Source organism: Phasianus colchicus, chromosome 5 (assembly GCF_987193195.1).
Source record: "Phasianus colchicus chromosome 5, bPhaCol1.hap1.1, whole genome shotgun sequence".
Taxonomy (NCBI): domain Eukaryota; kingdom Metazoa; phylum Chordata; class Aves; order Galliformes; family Phasianidae; genus Phasianus; species Phasianus colchicus.
The window spans coordinates 29,913,922-29,931,767 of NC_143440.1; the positions used below are offsets into that span (position 1 = coordinate 29,913,922).

A 17,846-nucleotide genomic window follows, 5' to 3' on the forward strand; every position below is an offset into this window, starting at 1 on the left:
CAGCGCCGCGACAGCGCGAGGAGGAGCCGCCGCCCGCCCGCGTCGCGCGAAGGCCCCGCTGCGCTCTGTGGGCGGGACACACCTCCGCGCGCGCGCGCCGCCATTGGCCGGGCGGCCCGGGGGTGTGCGGGCGGGGGCGGGGCCCGGCGGCGCGCGCGGAGCTGGAGCCGGCTAAAAGGAGCGGCGCGGCGGCGGTGGGCATCATCCGCCGGCTCGGTGTCATCTGCGCCATGGCTCTGCGCGGCGGCTTCGCGCGGCTCCTCCGCAAGCGGGCGGACGCGGGGCTGGGGCTGCGGCTGCCCCGGCGGGCGCACTCGGTGGCGCTGGTGGGCGCCCCGTTCTCCAGGGGACAGGTGGGCGCCGGGCCGGGCCGGGGGGCCGCGGCCAGGCGGCGGGCGGCGCTCGCTAACGCTCCCTTACGCTCCCTTTTTCTTTGTCTGACAGAAACGGCGCGGAGTGGACCACGGCCCCGCTACTCTCCGCGCCGCGGGGCTGGTGGAGCGGCTGGCCGGGCTCGGTGAGGCATCGCGGGCCGCGATCCGACTCGTCCCACCCCGCCGGGGCTCCCCTTCCCCGCGCCCGGCAGGGGAGGTGACTCGGTCGTCCGTCGCGTCGGGGGGGGAGGGGGGTCGGAGCGGCCGTTCGCCCCGCGTTCCGCTGCGCCGGGGCCGGGAGAGGCCGCGTGAGGGGCTGCCGGCCGCCGCTCTCCCGCACCGAGCAGCCGGAGCCGCAGCGCTGAGCCCGCGGGATGCCCGGAACAAAGGGCTCGCTGCCGCAGCCCGCCTGCCTGCCTTCCCGGCTCCCGGGGACCGCATCCGCTCTGCGCTCGGCTGCGAGCGTGTGCTGCTCCCAAAAGCCGGAGAAGCATCAGGCCGCGTAGGAAGCGTTCCGTGCACGCAGTCAAAGGATGCCCTTGAGCGCGCTGCTCGGTTTTTTTTGTTTTTTTTTTTTTCTTTTGTCTTTGTCCATATTCGTTGCTAGGAACTCCGCTCGTTCCCACAACGGTCATATACTTTCAAGTGATGAAACTCGGAATTTTCTGGAGAAACGTTCAGGTCTGCGTCTGTCTGAAGGCGTAGCGTATCTGTCTTTCAGTTTCCTGCATTTGTTGTTTCTACAAGCCGAGAACTCGTTAACAACTGTGACGCAGCATTCAAAACGTGATACAAGGGACAGAAACCTTTAAAGCGGTCTTAGAGAATCTTTAGGTAGTGCTGAAAACTATCAGAGAAGAACTGAGGGGCGGACCAACGACAGAAAGAACCACATTAGCAGTAATCACATACACTGTAGATAATGAAATTCAGATGCGTGCAGAGGAAAGATAATTGCTTAATAGCCTTCTAGCAAATTTAATCTGAATTATGAAACCACTTCAAATATATTGTTCTAGGGCTATTGTTCTGTACAGCCCTATGGGCTCACTGTGTGCATTTTATGATTCACAAGCTGGAAAGTCCCAATTTGCGGCAGATGAATAGATACTCTTTTCCTGTCCTGTCCTATGCCAAGTTGAGATGGATGTCTAGCTCATCTCCATACTCTTGGCAATGTTTGACTTGTTAGCAATCATGATCTATAGCCACAACAAAAATAGAAGAGCTGCTGAAATAAATACAGGTCAAGATATTGCTGACCCTAAAGTCATTGAGAATAACATGTTAGCAGATTTGAAAGGATATGTTATCCTTTGTGAGGAGGCAGGCAGTGGTTTGACATCAACTGACAGTAGAACTCTCTATTGGAAAGCTTGGGGGTCTCTTTCAAGTAGTTCAGATATAATACTTCGCATTTCATAGAAATCCTTATTTTGAAATAAAATCTCTTTTGCATGATGCATGCTCACTTCAGTAGAAACCTGAAGTAGGAGAGGAGAAAGGAGGATCCCTTTCAGGATTTCAGTAACAACAACAAAAAGTAAGGATAGAAATGAAGCAAACTAAATTTTGCTTAAAGATGAAGAGTACTCTCACTACTTAGTTGCTTATGGACTGCTTACTAATTTTTAATATTGTAAATGGAGATGCTTTCTTACTCTTCCTTTTAAAGTTTTTAATGGCTCTGGCATTTTTTCTTCCTACAGTTCTAGTTTCCTGTAGCATTCTTCCACTGGGGTAGTGCTCCTTCCCATTTGGCACTGATGTTTATTGCTTCTTGAATCTCTGCACCTCTCTCCTGAACAGGCTCAGATGGCACAAACGTTGTAACACGTTCTGTGTGAGGGCATGTCTCTGGCATGGACTGAGGAACTGTTTAGTGTGCAGAGACCATCTGCTGGAGGGCTGGGTGGTAGGCTAAGGAGAAAACTACAATGCAGCCTTTAGAATTGTGCTCATCTATTTGTAAAAACTTAACTAATGATCAGTTTTTGTGTGGGAGGTGGCAGGATAGCTTTGCCTGGAGTAATGTGATAGTGCCATTGCTTGGCCTCCTGTGGTATGCAGAACTGGCACTAAAATTTCTTCCTTTATCTTCACCTTCCTAGCACAGTGCGTTTTCTTCTTGAAATTGAAGAAGGCAAAAAAGCAGCGCTGCTCTTATTAACTTGAGTCTTCTATCTATCTGTTCTGCTAAAAGAATCAGTTGTTCTCATGGGTCCTTGTTTCTCGTTTTCCAGGATCAGGTAGATAATTGCAGCAGAAAAGATTTCTCCTTAAAAATATTGTTTAAGATACAAGGCTTCTGTTTTCCCACGTATATTGTCTATTTATGAAACTTTCATGTTAATAAGTCGCAGGTGCTGTTTTGTTTTGTTCCCTCTGCTTCCCCTTCCAGCAGGGTTGTTGGAGATGGCTACAGGCATGACTGCACTGTTTGCCCTTGTCATTACAAACTTGGAGCTGGGGGTGAGGCAAGCTGTGGGGAAATACTTCCCAGCAAGAAAGTGAGGTGGATTCAGAGAAGTTAAAAGAAACATAAATGGGAAAAGGAAATGTCACTCCCATAGGGAAAGCTTCATTCATTTGTTTCAGGTAGAAGAGATTGCTAGAATCTGCTGTTTGCCTGAAATTGTAGAGTTTATCTTGCTCATTTTCCATCCATGTGTTCAATCTGACCTGCATAAAATGGAGATGCTCATAAGTTCACTTGAGAACTGTAGCACTTGGATAGTAAGATCCATGCGCTGTTTAAGTCACATGTATTTATTACTTTGAATATCAAGGAACTGCGTGGCTTTCTGTATGTGTATATATCTAACTGATTAACTTTGGTAGATAATGCTTGAAGTATATGTCAGAGAAAGTGAGAACACCATATCTTTGGTTCTTCCTTTTGGCACTCTCTTGTTTGGAAGGGATTTCTCTGTTCCCCTCATTCTATTTTAACAGCTATTCTTTTATAGTTCCATTGCAGCCTCCTGAGCTGCTGCTGCTCTATTTTCTGTCTTTTTGAATCTTTCCCTTGAAATACACTGTGACTGTAGGCACACGGTATGGTATCTTTTGGGCTGTATAGCATAATCACTGCTGCTGAGCAGCTTGTTTATGCTTAGGCAGAAGCACAAGGAGGGAGCAGGAGAACAAAGCAACAGGAATCACTAGCCTGTCAGAGATGAATCTGAGCCATTAACTTGTCTGTTATGCTCTCCTTAGAGTGAGAACACTGTTACCTTCTGGTAGTACCTTAAGGTGTATTCAGGAGGAGAGAGAGCTAAGGTAGCAGGAGTCCAGCTCCCAAGCCAAAAACAGTGGGTGTGCAAGTCTGTAGCAAGCATAATTAAAACATAACTGACTAAGCCTGTGGGGCTTCTTAATCACTTTAGTGATGTTTGTCTTTTGGCGTTGTTTCTTTTCCAAAGGGAAACTAAAATATTAACACCATAAAGGATTCTACCATCTCTCCAGAGAAGAAAAAAATATTACATGAAAAAAGGGAATCTTAACTCCATGGTGTGGAGGAGACGATGCAAGAACTTGGAGGGCTGTGTATTGTTCTAGCAGTTAATAGAAATAGGCACAAATAAGAGATTTCTGCTGTAGATTATACAGAGAATCTGATTAACCTTAATTCCTGTGTTGCTTAGTCCCCTTACCTGAAAGAGAAAAGGACCATTCTTATGTTTTTGTTTTTGTTTTTTTTTTTATAAGCAGCAAGTAGCTGTCGTTAGTCGCCTCAAAGGCTGATGTGATCTAGAGCACCATTACTGTTGCTAGCATGGAAATAACGCTGGTATGAGAATGAGGCCTTTAGAAGAACTTTTATATGTTGACTACTGCTAATTTTTATGGTTTATTTAATGAGCCAAATGTGGCTGGATTGCAGTGTTTAGTCCAATTGGGTTTCTACTACTCTAGAATGCATTTAAAAATACTGGAACAGAGTTGCTTGTTTGACAAGTTGATAAACTGCAGTCATGGAGCCTACAATACAAGTAGAGCTAGACTTGTCCAAAAGAATGACCATCATGTTGCTGCTCTTCTGTTTAACAGGAAATAAGCTCTTTAGTAATAGTATGCAAGAGGTCAGTGCAGTGAATCAGAAAACTTAAGGAGATACCCCCTCTAACAGAGGAAAGGAGGTGCTAATCCCCATGTGACTGGAGATATGCTCCTGCTTTGCCTAAAACCACTGGATCCCTGCTGACATCAGCTCCTTAAAATAGCAATTCAGCTTTTCTGTCTCACCAATGGATGAAGTTATAATTTCAGATGAAAAGTAGTTTCTGGATTGATGAAAAATAAATAAAGCAGCAGCTACTTTGACATATCCACCATCTTCTCAGGTGAAGATTTTTAAGAAGACAGCTTTTCAGTTACACACAGAGAGTAAGCACTGGTGTTGGAGTTCAGCAGAGGTGACTGATAACAGTTTCAGCTCCCATGTTAGGAAAAGAATTTTCATCAGCATATCTAGTAACCATGACAAAAATATTAAAGAGCTGCCTGTGTCCTTTAAGACTTGGGTACACTGTTCCTTTCTGCTTTTCTTAAATTTAAGTCAAGACGATGGTTTGGCTTTTTTTTTTTTTTTTTAAATACATGTTTGTATTTAAAAACAACAGAATTTGTCAGGAATTCAGTATTTTGGAGTACTAATCTAATTTAGATCTGTACTGTTTTGTCTCTATTGTTCCTCTTCAAAACTCAGTATTTTATTTCCTTTAAGGCATTCTAGGTTAGTAGAGCCAGTCAAGTCTCCTTAATCTGTGGAATTTCAAATAAGTCTAAATTTCCTCCATAGGTAAACTCAAGATCTGTCTCTTTTATTTTAGTCTTGTTATTCACATTTTTCACTGTTGATGAGGCTAAAATGGAGGCAGGCAAAATAGTAAACTACTGCTCACAATTTAAATAGAATTCTTTTTTTCATCTTGGCAACACAGGGATTTAACATACTGTTGTTCATGGGTGCTTTCTGATCACATCTGCTGTCAATACTGTCAGAGCTGTCTATTAATTTGTTATGTACTTTCTCAGGTTAAAAACTGGTTAGGATACAGCATAAGGTTGCTAACAGTAATAGCTAAGACATCTGCCCTACCAAGCAGAATTGGGAACGCTTTTTCTTTTTTTAAACCCAGGCACGCTTCCTCTCCATGCCCAACAAAACAGGTAAATGGCAGCCTTCTTTCCTTTTCCTTTGTTTCTCACAGACAAAAGCATGCACAAAAACCTCTGTTTAATATCAGTATAACATGCTTATGAAGCACTACAGCTTATTTCTAGAACTGGAATAAATTGCCTCCTCTTATTTACACAGAGATCCAAGAGACCATTCTTTAAAATTATACCATTCAAATGTTGTTTAGCCACAAACAATTAATTTCACAGACTGCTGATACCTGTATGGCTAAAGTCAAGGAAAAGTTAAATGTCCTGGTCCTAGCTGGCACCTGCAGCATGCCTCTAACATCCAGGCAGCTGTAAGTGTGGCTTTGCTCCATGACAGCAAACTGCCAGGAGTTGACTGAAAACCATGCAGGCAGAAGGAGCCCCACAGAAGCTTTGCAGGAGAGCTGCTTTGGGAATGTCTCCAGGGAAGCTGCTTCATGGTTGCTTTTTCACAGCTGGCCCTCGGCCCAGAAAGCCAAGCTAGAAGTAGGAGAATATGTTTTGACACCAGTTATGGGTTATCCTTTTAAATGTTGGACACTTTGATGTCTGCATGATTATCACGAGGCTTAGAAACTTCTGGAGAAATAACTGCAAGGGATGTACATGGAGTTCAGGCATTCCTTCTGATAGGTCAGTGCTGATTTTCTTTCCTTTTCTTATGCTGATGGAAGATACCATCTGTTTGTTTCTTCAGTCTCAAAAGCTCTGTGTGTCACTCTTTGAATTTATGTATATGTGCTTTTTTCCCCCCCTCGTTGGTGCAGATTCCAGGTTGTTCCCCCTTCCCCTTAGGTGCAGATTCCAGACTGTGAATTATCGACAAAATAAGCTTTAAAAGAAACTTAGAATAAAGCATACTGGTTGCTTAAATTGTAAACTGATATAACAAATGATTACTTCAAATAAACTTTTAAAAATACTCAGCTAAACTGATGCAGATCAGGAAACTGAATTATTTCTGATCTTTCAGAAAAGGAACATGAGATACAAGGATCAAAGAATGGTGTTCTTTGTCTTGTATTTCACTTAGTTTTATGAACAATGTGTTTCAATCTTGACATCTTATTACAAAAATCATTGTAATACATGGCTTAGCTGATTTGCTTCAGCCACAAAAGTATCTGGATTGGAATAAATTCAAGTCAGGTACTGCTTAATTTTTCATTACAAATGGTGTTGAAGGAGAGAAGTTACTGGGGAGAGGCACAGGGAGATGACTGAAAAGTCCGGACAGTGAATTGATTTTTGGTCTGCTTAATATTGGCTGTGTGTGATCTCATATCATTTCTTTTGAAACTTTTAACTGTTGTTGTAGACTTGCAAGAGTAAGGTACCTATGGTGGGTAAGGACTTCAATGGATATGGTATGAAAGATTACTTTGGGATAGAAGTTGTAACCCCAGCTGGTGAAAAGCTGAGTTTGAGGCACCCAAAAAAAAAACCAAACACCTGGTCATTTTAACATGAGTAAGTGAGCTAGTCTGATACTATTTCATTGCAGCAGATGAGAAACCAAGAGAATCAGTGAGCTCTATCTACTTCTGCTCTTCCTTCCTTATTACTGCCTGGATGGTTAACTAATACAATAACCACTTCTGTAACATTCTCAAGTATTTCATCATTGAAAGCTGTTTTGGTATTAACTTCCTACAGCCCTAAGTGCTTACTTGCCGTCAGGAACTGTTTCTGGGTTAAGTTTATTGGAAGAAAAATAGAACTTGTGCTGGGCTGGTCAGCGGAGTGACAGACCATCATAACTGCCCTCTTGTGTTGTCTCTGATGCAAGCTACAGTGCAAATGTTTCCCAACACCTGATGCTGACGTTTTTGGAGACCTCTTTCAGGTCAAGTGCACTGGGTTTCGTAAGTGATTAAAGTTACACAGGGGAATTGAGGTAGCTTCTTGATTTATGGCTGAAAAAAAATATTTCTTGACTAATAGTAAGCAAAGGAGACACCTTCAGACTAGAGATGTGGGGAAGCAGTTATTGCTGACTGAGCAGAAGTCTTTTACTTTGCGTTAAGCCAGACATGTCTGAACACCAGAAAGCAGGGTGGAACTTCCTGGGATGTGAACTTCCTTCTTAGTGAAATTTTATTTTCACTAAGATTGAAAGTTATTTTCAGGGAACCATCAAATACCTACTGGAAGAAATCTATTAGGTGTTGACATTTATTTGAAGAGATTCAAACTCTATGTAATGAACTTCAAAGCAAAAAGATTTGATTAAACCAGGCTGCTGAAGTTTTAGACCCTTGCAAAAATAAGCCTTTGCTTACACCTCCTTCCCCAGATGAACATGGGGGGTTAAAACTGTCTTAAAAGGGGTTTCAGAATGCACTGTTCATACTGAATGAGTCCTTCGTTTGTTGTGTAACACACTGCCTGTGTCTCTGAGAAAGCAATACAAAATTAAGTTGACAGTAGTCAATGAGCTTATAATGGTAACAGCTTGTAGCCCTTTGTTCCCAGGAAGTAAAACGTTATCTATAAACACTGCTCATAATACTCATCACATCCTGAAAAGCCTCTCTGTACTAAGGAGGCTGTAATCTGAGCAAACAACTCTGTTGTGTAAGCAGGAGTGATGCTTTCATAAGAGCAATTTTATATAATGCATAGCACAAAGTGAGATATGCTAACAGTGGCACTTCCAGATTCTTTTTTAATTAGTCCAGGCAGATTTAAAAACCCTTAAGAGGAATTTTCCATTTTAATTTAGGATGTTCTATTTTACTTCTAGTTGACAAATAACCAGTGTAAGCAGCCTTTGTCAAGAGATAGAAACGATCTCATTTTTCACCTGCTTTTGTTTCAAATCCTGTTTGCTGCCTAGGAGACTTGTTATAACTGTATTACAGCAGCGTGCCTTTCAGCAATGTCAGCAAATAGCCTGGACTTGGAAGGCTGAATCTCTTTCTGTCAAATCCTTGCTTCTGTCTGGGGTGCAGCATCTTAGCAGAGAAGGATAGGGAAGCTTTCCCTGCTGCTGGTGCCCAGGCAGTTTTTCAGTTGAATGCCACCTGCTTTTGCATTGGGTTGAGCCCTATTATGATGATGTCATCTGAAAAGGCATACAGGAAACTTTATTTTCTTATTCTTAATTTGTATTTCTATTTTTTTTTCCTAAGTACAAGTTAAGCTCCTGATGATGAAAAATGCTGATTTCGTTTACTAGATGTATGTAAATTTCTGTTTTGGGCTCTGCAAGCTGAAGAAGCTTCTAAATCCCCTCATCTGCTGGTTGGATGCTTGTTTGGCCTCCTAATCTGTTCTGATCAAAAGAAACAGATCCAGTATATGGCAAAAAAAGGTTATGACAGTGCCTTCTAGTGGGATACAAACCCTACAGAACAAGAGCAGATTTAAAAAAAAAGAAAGGCATATTGGCTCACCCTTTCCAATGACTGGTAATGGCTCAGTGTGGATAAAGCTGAGTTGTATTGATTTAGGGGTGTGTGTGTGTGTGTGTGTGTGTGTGTGTGTGTGTGTGTATATGTATATAAAATGTGGCATTGATCATTCACTAATTACTAGAACAGAACATATTTCTTCATTTTAACATAATTTTTTGTAAAGAGGTCTGAAGGAGAGCAAAAAAATTTCATTTATTATATTTAACTTCATATTCTGTAGTTGCTAGCAAAACATCTGTGGCTTTTAGTTTCTAAGTACTGAATGGTACTGTTTGATTTAAAAAGAAAGCCTAAATTTGAAAGAATCTGATGTTGAAAATAATTCTACTTGGTCGAAGTGGTTTTGTTTTTTTAAACAAACATAACCTGATGCTTTTTACTGTAAAAGTAAGGCAAAGAAAGGAACTGTGAGATTTTTTTTTCTGCATTTTCTTGAGTCAGAAAAAATCTAAGGGTAAATGCTTATAGACAGGAGGTAACATCTATGAATACATTAAAGGAAATAAATCTGAGCAGTTAAGAATTCTCATCTATCCTACTGAGTATTTTTGACAGATAAGAATATGACTGTCTGAAATAAAAACACATGCAGGCAAATCTGTAGAGCTGGGGGGAGGAGGGGAACTGCTTTCACTCTATGTAGCCTTCCAATTAGGTCACAGATGCAATGAACTTGCTGGTCACAGACACCAACTGTCTGGTATGTCATCTTTTTGTGTTTTTCTCTTTAATTTTTGGAAAACAAAGCTTCACCTGGCAGAACGAATCAGTGAATGCCAAGGTATGTTCCCTGCTGTTCCTGAGTAGATGTGACCTGCTGCACCAGCAAACGGTGCATGCTGTGCCTTCTAACGAGTCCAAAGAATCCAGTTTTCCTGTTTGCTCATATCTTTTTCCATTTCCAAGAACTTGAATATATTTCAGGAGTTTAGAAGAAAACAGAAAAATAAAACCCCAACAAACAAAAAAGATCTCAGGCACAAGTTGATACTCCTTTAAACATCACTTCTAGAACCTGCTGTTTGCCCTGCTTTGACAATAACCTCAAGAATCTTAAAAGAATCCTTGAATTACTATGAAAGAAGGCATAGTCAGTTCTTTGTTTTATGCTGATCTAAAGATGGGGTGCCACGGTATAATTGCCTTCTGTTCTTTTTGGTCCTTCAGTGGGTAAAAATCCTGGCAGAGAGAACAAGCCTTAAGTGGCAATCCTTTCCTCCATTACATTGTACAATGTGCTCTCGCTGTGCAGATCACCAAACATGGCTGCTCAACTGCAGATCTCCCTGTGCATGTCAGAGGCACCAGATCAAAGGAATGTGAAAGACTTCTAATTTGTACAGTCTCCCAAAGCTCTTGATACCAACTGGCTGATGTGGTACCTTGAAGTTTTATTATAAACCTCATCTTCAAATGTACTAGAATACCTTCATTGAACCTTTACATAACAGTGGAATAGTGCATGTGTGCCTGTGAAGTAGTTTTGCAGAAAGATACATTTAAAAAAAAATAATTCTTTAAGGTATGTACAGTGAATGTTGCGACGCTTTCCTGATTCTGTGTGGAAACAGAATGAAAACAGTGGGGGAGATGTTTGCACTAGAGATAGATAACACACTGAAGCCTGAAAAAAAAATTAGCTCAAAATTCCAAAGCTGTTGTCCTGCTGAGAACTTAGGTATTGTGTGAGGGAGGAGAAAAATGCTGCTGTATGCCTGTGCTGTCTTTTGAAATCTATGGAGTAGTAGTAGGTCCAGCTTACTGCTTTAAGTCTTTGTAGATAATGAGCATTCTCGCAGAGTAGCTGATGCTGTATTTACTGAATGCTTTGGCAAGTAGCTGTGCTCAGCTGCCATATCTTCTCCTAGCAGATTTACATTTGCATATGTCCTTCATATACAAAGTATGCTTGCCTCTTTCCCAGCAGCTAATTCTCACAAGTGACTCAAACTCTCCTTCATTCCATTCATCAGTCCAAAAACCCTTTGAAATGATAACGAACTCATATTTTCCTCAGTACAACTTCAACCTTATTTCAACCAAATTCAGAGCCCTTCTCGCAGCTAATGGTTTCATGGGAGTTAGGCAGGAACCACAGAGTCCCAAGTGGGACATTTCTACGTGTTGATTTGCTTGCCTTAGTTTTTCAAAGTTCCCTGTTAGTCACTGAATGGCTAAAGGCAAAATGTCAAGCTCCAGCCTGGATGCTTTGAACTGTGAACCAACTAGTGATTCCGAGGAACAAATTGGAGGGGCGTGAGTGGTATTTGGGGTAGTCTTAAGCTGTAAATACTTTTTACAGTACTCATCAGTGCCTGCAGCAGCTGGCCTATCTGAAACTAAAAGGCTGTGACTGCAAGATCTGAGAGACTGTTATGAAAGCACGTGGTATTGGACAGCAGAACTTCAAAGGTGAAGCACTGAGATGCAAGAGAATTTAGAAGCGAACAGTTGGTAAACTTTTTCCATTTGGGTGAGAGAAGCGAGATGACACCCAAAAATATTCCCTTGTTTCCTAGTCTGTGAAGGGACTTCTTTTTCTTAAATAAACAGAAAGATCTTTTAGTATAAGTCTTAGATTCATAACATTGTCATGTTTCAACAGCTGTTTAAGTTGTAACTGACAATAACAGGATCTCAAACAGGACTGGAGTCAAAGTCCCACAATTGAAGTATCTCCTATGACATCTTGTTTTGAAAAAATGGTCAGGTTTCTTACAAGACACCAGTTGCATGGGAAGTAGTCTTCTAAAACAAACAAACAAAAAAAACCCCACCATCTCCATTACAGTTAACTTGGTACACTTTGTGCCTGGGTTTTTGTGGGGTCTTGTGTGGTAAATAACTATTAGGACTCACACTTGATGAAATACAGTTCTAGGCATCTTTCAGCAACTAATTTAAGATTGTATGCAACTTAGCTAAGACAGTAATACAACCTATACCTTTTTGTGCTATAACTGTCAATAATCAAAACAAAGCCCATTCTATGCTTGGCCTCTTATATCGTTGATAAATCAAAGTGTCATTATCCTAAGCTTTCTGATTTCTGAGATGATTATTGACAAGGGCATACAAACAGTCTAGTGAATTGGTTCCACTCCCATTGTTCCTTACATATTTGCCCAACTAATTTTTTGAAGAGACCATATTTTCAATTTGGACTGTGTTTTCCTTTGGATGCTTGTTTAATAACTCCCCTTTCTCCTTTTGTTCTTGTATTTCCAGGATGCCAATTGTATGATTTTGGAGATTTGAATTTCACTCAAGTTCCCAATGATGAACTGTACAACAACCTGATTTATTACCCACGGTCAGTGGGGTTAGCCAGCCAGGTACTGGCTGATGCTGTAAGCAGAGCTGTAGCTGCTGGACACAGCTGTGTCACTATAGGAGGTGATCACAGGTACGCTCACAAACCAGAGGCAATTTGTGTTGCATGCTTCCAGGCTAACAGTTAAGAGGAGAATATAAGAATTTAAGTAAAAAATAGAAGGGTAGCAAGAAGGGGGTCATTCCCTGGCACTACCACAGCAGCATCTTGATTTGATTTGAGGCTTTTGGGATGCAACATAAAAGCCATTTAGAAAAACCTGGCCTTCTAAAGGCAGTATTGCTTAATTCCAGACTGTTCTTAACCTGTAAACATACAAATGAGATTTTCCTCTTTGGGAAAGTTGTGTGATCAGATCCCTTTTAAGAACTGTTGCAGTTTCTTTATTGGTGAATGTTTAGTGACAGGTCTGTTTTGACCCCTTAGCTCTCAGGATGTCATCTCTTAGAGTGGATCCGTAATGCCTGCACATAGGCTACTTTTTAATGGATGTTTTAATAGTGAGACTGTCTTTCCATTCTTTTTCACTAACCTTCATAAGAAGTGACTGAAGAAGGTTAGGCACATAAGAATGCATTTGAGTTGAAGGTTAGATGGCAAAATTGGCACACAGCAAACTACTGAGTTAGTGTACCAGACTTCCTGAGTGAACACTTGGAGCTACAACACGCAAAATTTAACTTGGGAAGGCTGGCAATGGAGAGAGAAGAGCTCTCTTTAATCTTTCATTACAAGTACTGTCCTGCAGAGTTATTTGGGAGTGGCATGCCACGTAGTTTGTACAGCACATACCCTTTGTTCATCACAGGGATGTCCAATATGTTGAAACATGACAATGATGCTGTCTGAATTTGAAGACTTCCTATTTCCCCTTCAGAACAACTACAGGGACAATGTTTTGCACAGTTGAGTAAAGACTTTGTTACTGTACTTGCAGCTTGGCACTGGGTTCCGTCAGTGGCCATGCACGACAGTGTCCGCATCTTGGTGTGATCTGGGTGGATGCGCATGCTGATATTAACACTCCTCTTACAACTCAGTCTGGAAACCTCCATGGACAGCCTCTCTCATTTCTCTTGAGAGAACTTCAAGATAAAGTAAGTATCTTGCTTAGACAGCCTACATTGAAATCCTTTAAATATTTTTCTGGCATTGAGTGCTTTTGTAACTGCCACGTGTCCCTGCCACGCAGGGGGGTTGGAACTGGATTGTCTTTAAGGTCCCTTTCCACCCAAACTGTTCTATGATTCTACAAGGACTTGTAGGATCTACCTGAGACACAGCAGTGGTGTCCTGTGCACTTGTTAGGAGCAGAAGCCTTTAGGGTCAGAACTTAGAAAGAGTAACAAGTTTCTGTTAAGGTTTAGGCTGGAGAAAGGAGCAAGACTGGCAACTGCATATTGGGAACAGACACTGGATCTGCACAAAAGCTGACTCTTGATTTTATTCTGGAACTTTGCACTGCTAGTCATTCCTTGAATTTTGTTTATTCCCTGATAAATCTCTTGGGTCCTGCATTGATAAAATGCTTCTTCCAAATAAGATCAAGAGTAAATTAATGTTTTTATAGCTGTTGAAGAGATTGTAATATTAGTACCTGTCTGGCATAAAAAGACTGCTCTCAGCTGGTAAAGCGCTTCTGCTTTTCTCCTGCAAGTTCATTTGAATGAATTCCATCTACAAGTGAATAATTATTTGGTTCTTTTAAATACTTTCCTCTTGCTAATAATTCTTGTACAGTCACTTCAAACTTGCTAGAATTCCTAAACAAATGCAAAATGAATAGGGCTTCATGAAATAGTTCCGCGACACGGGAAGGTTAATATAGAAGGCTACTGTATTTCTTGTTTTTTTTCTTCCTTAAGTTAAAGGGGATGACTTTTATTTGGCAGTCGTGCCCGCTTTTGCAGGAGAAATAGAGCAAAAGAAAATTCTGAAGCTGACCTTCAGTGAACAATGTTGTATATCTTATAACAAAGCAGTACTTATATAAAGTATTGCTGCGTTATGACTTCAAATGTTGTTGCTGGGATACAATTAGTAATTGAGAAGTATCCACGGGAAGTAAAACGTTCTTGCTGTGTTGGCTCTAGACATATTCAGGGCTAAGAGAGGAAGAAGAGTAGCATGTGATAATCTAAAGCACTCCTGAAATTAACAGATGTTACTGACTAAATTTTTATCAAAATTGCACGGTATAACCGTTTCACTATCAAAGCTGACCTTTATCATTTTTCCATTTGCCGCCTTGCTGTTCTAGACCTGTTCTGTGGAGTTTTACATCATGATAAGGCCTAATATAATATAGACTCCTCCTCCCTGCCCCACCTAGAAACCTGCTCTTTAAGCTCTGTTTTTGCAACAGTTTACCTGACTTCTTGATGACTTTCCTAAAAACGTAGAGATACTTTGGGTTTTATCCTACTCTAGTAATGGCCGTAATGGCTAAGTCACCTCACACTGCCATTAAATACACTGGGTTTCCTGCTTCTTCTAATCTCCTAATATATTCACTGATACTAATTATCAATTGCTTATGGATTTGAGCTTTTTTCTCCTCCTTTTGAGACTGAATTAAAAATTTAATCCATTAATGTATTCAGCTCAAGTGAAATGGTGTGACATTGGCAGGGACTGATTACACCAGGAAACAAGACACACAAGTGGTGAACTCTTCTCTACATAGGTAGAGAGAAGATGCTATAAGTAAAGTTTTGATGGAAGAATTAAATATAGGTTTGTTATATAAGACATTAATCTAATACCAAAACTTTGCCCGCAGGTCCCACAACTTCCTGGCTTTTCCTGGCTAAAGCCCTGTCTTTCAGCACCTGATATTGTGTACATTGGGTTGAGGGATGTGGATCCTGCTGAATAGTAAGTTGATTTAAAGAATTTTTGTGAACTGAAATCTCGGCTGTTCACAAGAATTGTACAGTTTAAGTTTAGGCCACTAATAATTATGATTATTTTTAAAATCTTATTTTAACAGCTATATTTTGAAAAACTACGACATCCAGTATTTTTCCATGAGGGATGTTGATCGCCTTGGAATCCAGAAAGTTATGGAAAGGACATTTGAACAACTGATGGGCAGGTAACAAACTATGGGCTTAATTACTCTATCAACTGGCTGAGTACTTACTTTCCCAAGAGTTATGTAAGTGAAGGTCACTGATTATGTAAGGTGGCATAAGAGAAGTTTTAAAGTGTCCAATAAATATTAAGTCTTAGCGTTGACTTGAATCCTTGACTTGAACATTTTAGAACAGAATCATTTCACAGTGTTTGGCAGAAAATCAAGAGGAATTACAGCTGTAGCAACTAATAAAGCCTGCTGTATATTATTTGTCCTGTTTCTTGAGGAATCCTGTATTTTGCTGTTGCTGAATCAACTCTAAGTCTTGAGTATCCCTTTCAAAATTATACATATATATTAGTAACTGACAGTAAATTGAATTCAGCTGCAGTAAAATGAGCTAGAAGCATTTAATGGCTTCTTCCTTAGACTGAAGCAGATGCCCAGTGAAACTAGAAAGACAAACTTCTGTTTTCCCACCGTATATTAGAAAAAAGTTCAAGGTAACAGATGTTTCAGAAAACCAAAAGATTAAAAATACATGTTTCCAAATACATATGACATGGTGTAGGACTTTGTGCAGAGATGTTTAGTATCATGCAAGAGGATGCTACTTTGCTGATCGGCCTGTACAGTGATAAAAAAAAAACATGTAGAAAAATATTAAGTTTCTGAGATCACTTTTCTTGTCCTGTTGTCTATAGGAGACAGAGACCAATTCACCTGAGTTTTGACATCGATGCTTTTGATCCCTCACTGGCTCCAGCAACTGGGACTCCCGTTCTGGGTGGATTAACTTACAGAGAAGGCATGTACATTGCAGAGGAAATACACAACACAGGTAAGAGCTGACAAGCTTTTCAGCATTAAGCCAGAAAGGACAGACTACATAAAGCCTGTAGCAGTTGTATTTTTCACATGTAACCAAATAAGATGAATAAGCCAAAATCGAGGTGCCTGAAAAGTTAGTTCAACCTTCACAAAGGAAGAACAGTTTCCTCTCACTGAGCAGTACTTGAGGCATTGAAAACAGCTCTACCATCAACATTCTCAAAAGTAAATATAAACATTAACAACTAATGCAAAAAGTGATTTTGTCATCCTACAAAATACCTACTCTTATACCTACTCACATGAGACCAGATACACTAGGGGAAAAAGGATGCAAGCAATTTTAAACAATTTGGAGATCCTATTCTAGGATGCAAAACTAAAAGAAATTAAAAAATAATAATAATAATCAAGCTTTCACCAATTATACACAGCAGCTAACTTAAGAGTTTCCTCCTTGTGACACAGAGACTTCATTTAGTTTAAGTGATGAATTATTTACAATAAAAACTGTTACGGGAAAAAAGCAAAAAAAAGCAGAAACCTCCACAGAATCATGAACAGAATGACAAAAATTAGCTAGAGAATATAAAATAGTCTTATGTAACAAAGTGCACCTCAGAACTGTAAGTGAAAGATCAAACTCCTGAATTTTTCCTGAATGCTAAAAGCATGGATGGAGAGAGATAGCAACAACATAAGGAACCAAAGAAAAAAACCTGCACCTAAAAACAATAACCTTTTCCCTCACTTGAGCCAATTTTACTTGTCCAATGGACAGAATAGGTCAGAAGTTCAAACATCAGACTTGTTGCAAAGAATGAATGGCTGCAAAATAAACCATATTGCAACTTTAACCTTTTTTCTTAGTGTAACATGATACAAAGCATAAAAACATGGCAAAGTAGCAATGTCTTAGGCTACAGCAAGTGAGTATCTGCCTAGATGGGACAGCAGTAGGCACAGAAACAAGAGAAAAAAGAGCTTACCTTTGGAAGGTCTGTAACATCCTCAAGGAGGAAGGGATCTCCAGGTGAGATGCCCCCACCTCCACTGCCAACCCTTAAATGGAAGGGGTGGATCCAAGCTCCACCCCTTCTGGTCATTCAGGCACACTGCATGCACCTGAGCTCCCCTGGGTTGGCCCTCCCTTTCCACCAGGTGATTGATCACTGGTTCAAACCGTAACTTAGCATTTCCACTACATATAATAACTAAGTTGCACATAATTTTTACAGGAATGCTTTCAGCTGTAGACATGGTTGAAGTCAATCCGCTGCTTGGAGCTTCTCAAGAGGAAGTGAATGCAACTGCTAGTCTTGCAGTTGATGTGATAGCAACATGCTTTGGACAGACAAGAGAAGGGGCGCATGCCGCTTTTGATGAACTCCCAACACCCAGTTCTCCAGATGAATCTGACAGTGAAGAGCAAGTGAGGATTTAAGAACCCGCAATGCTGGGTACGCTAGACATTAAAGAGCTCTGCTGAGACACGTGAGCGAATAGACTGTCAACACTTGGCAAATACTGTTAACTTGTCAATTTTTAAATAAAAGTAGTTTTTCCACTTGATCAGTGGCTACTGTATTACATATGAAGATTTATTCATTCAGTTAAGTATATACAAATTG

At 40.8% G+C, this 17,846-nt stretch overlaps 1 protein-coding gene across 1 annotated transcript; it reads left to right on the top strand.

Annotated features, from left to right (window-relative positions):
• The first annotated feature begins 131 nt into the window (after positions 1-131).
• ARG2 (arginase 2) lies at positions 132-17,787 on the top strand. The gene is made up of 8 exons (XM_031593679.2): positions 132-353; positions 445-517; positions 12,200-12,377; positions 13,243-13,402; positions 15,088-15,182; positions 15,298-15,402; positions 16,089-16,225; positions 17,454-17,787. Exons 1-8 carry the CDS (start codon positions 231-233, stop codon positions 17,657-17,659), a joined length of 1,077 nt encoding a protein of 358 aa, XP_031449539.2. The 5' UTR covers positions 132-230; the 3' UTR covers positions 17,660-17,787.
• Positions 17,788-17,846: the final 59 nt, after the last annotated feature.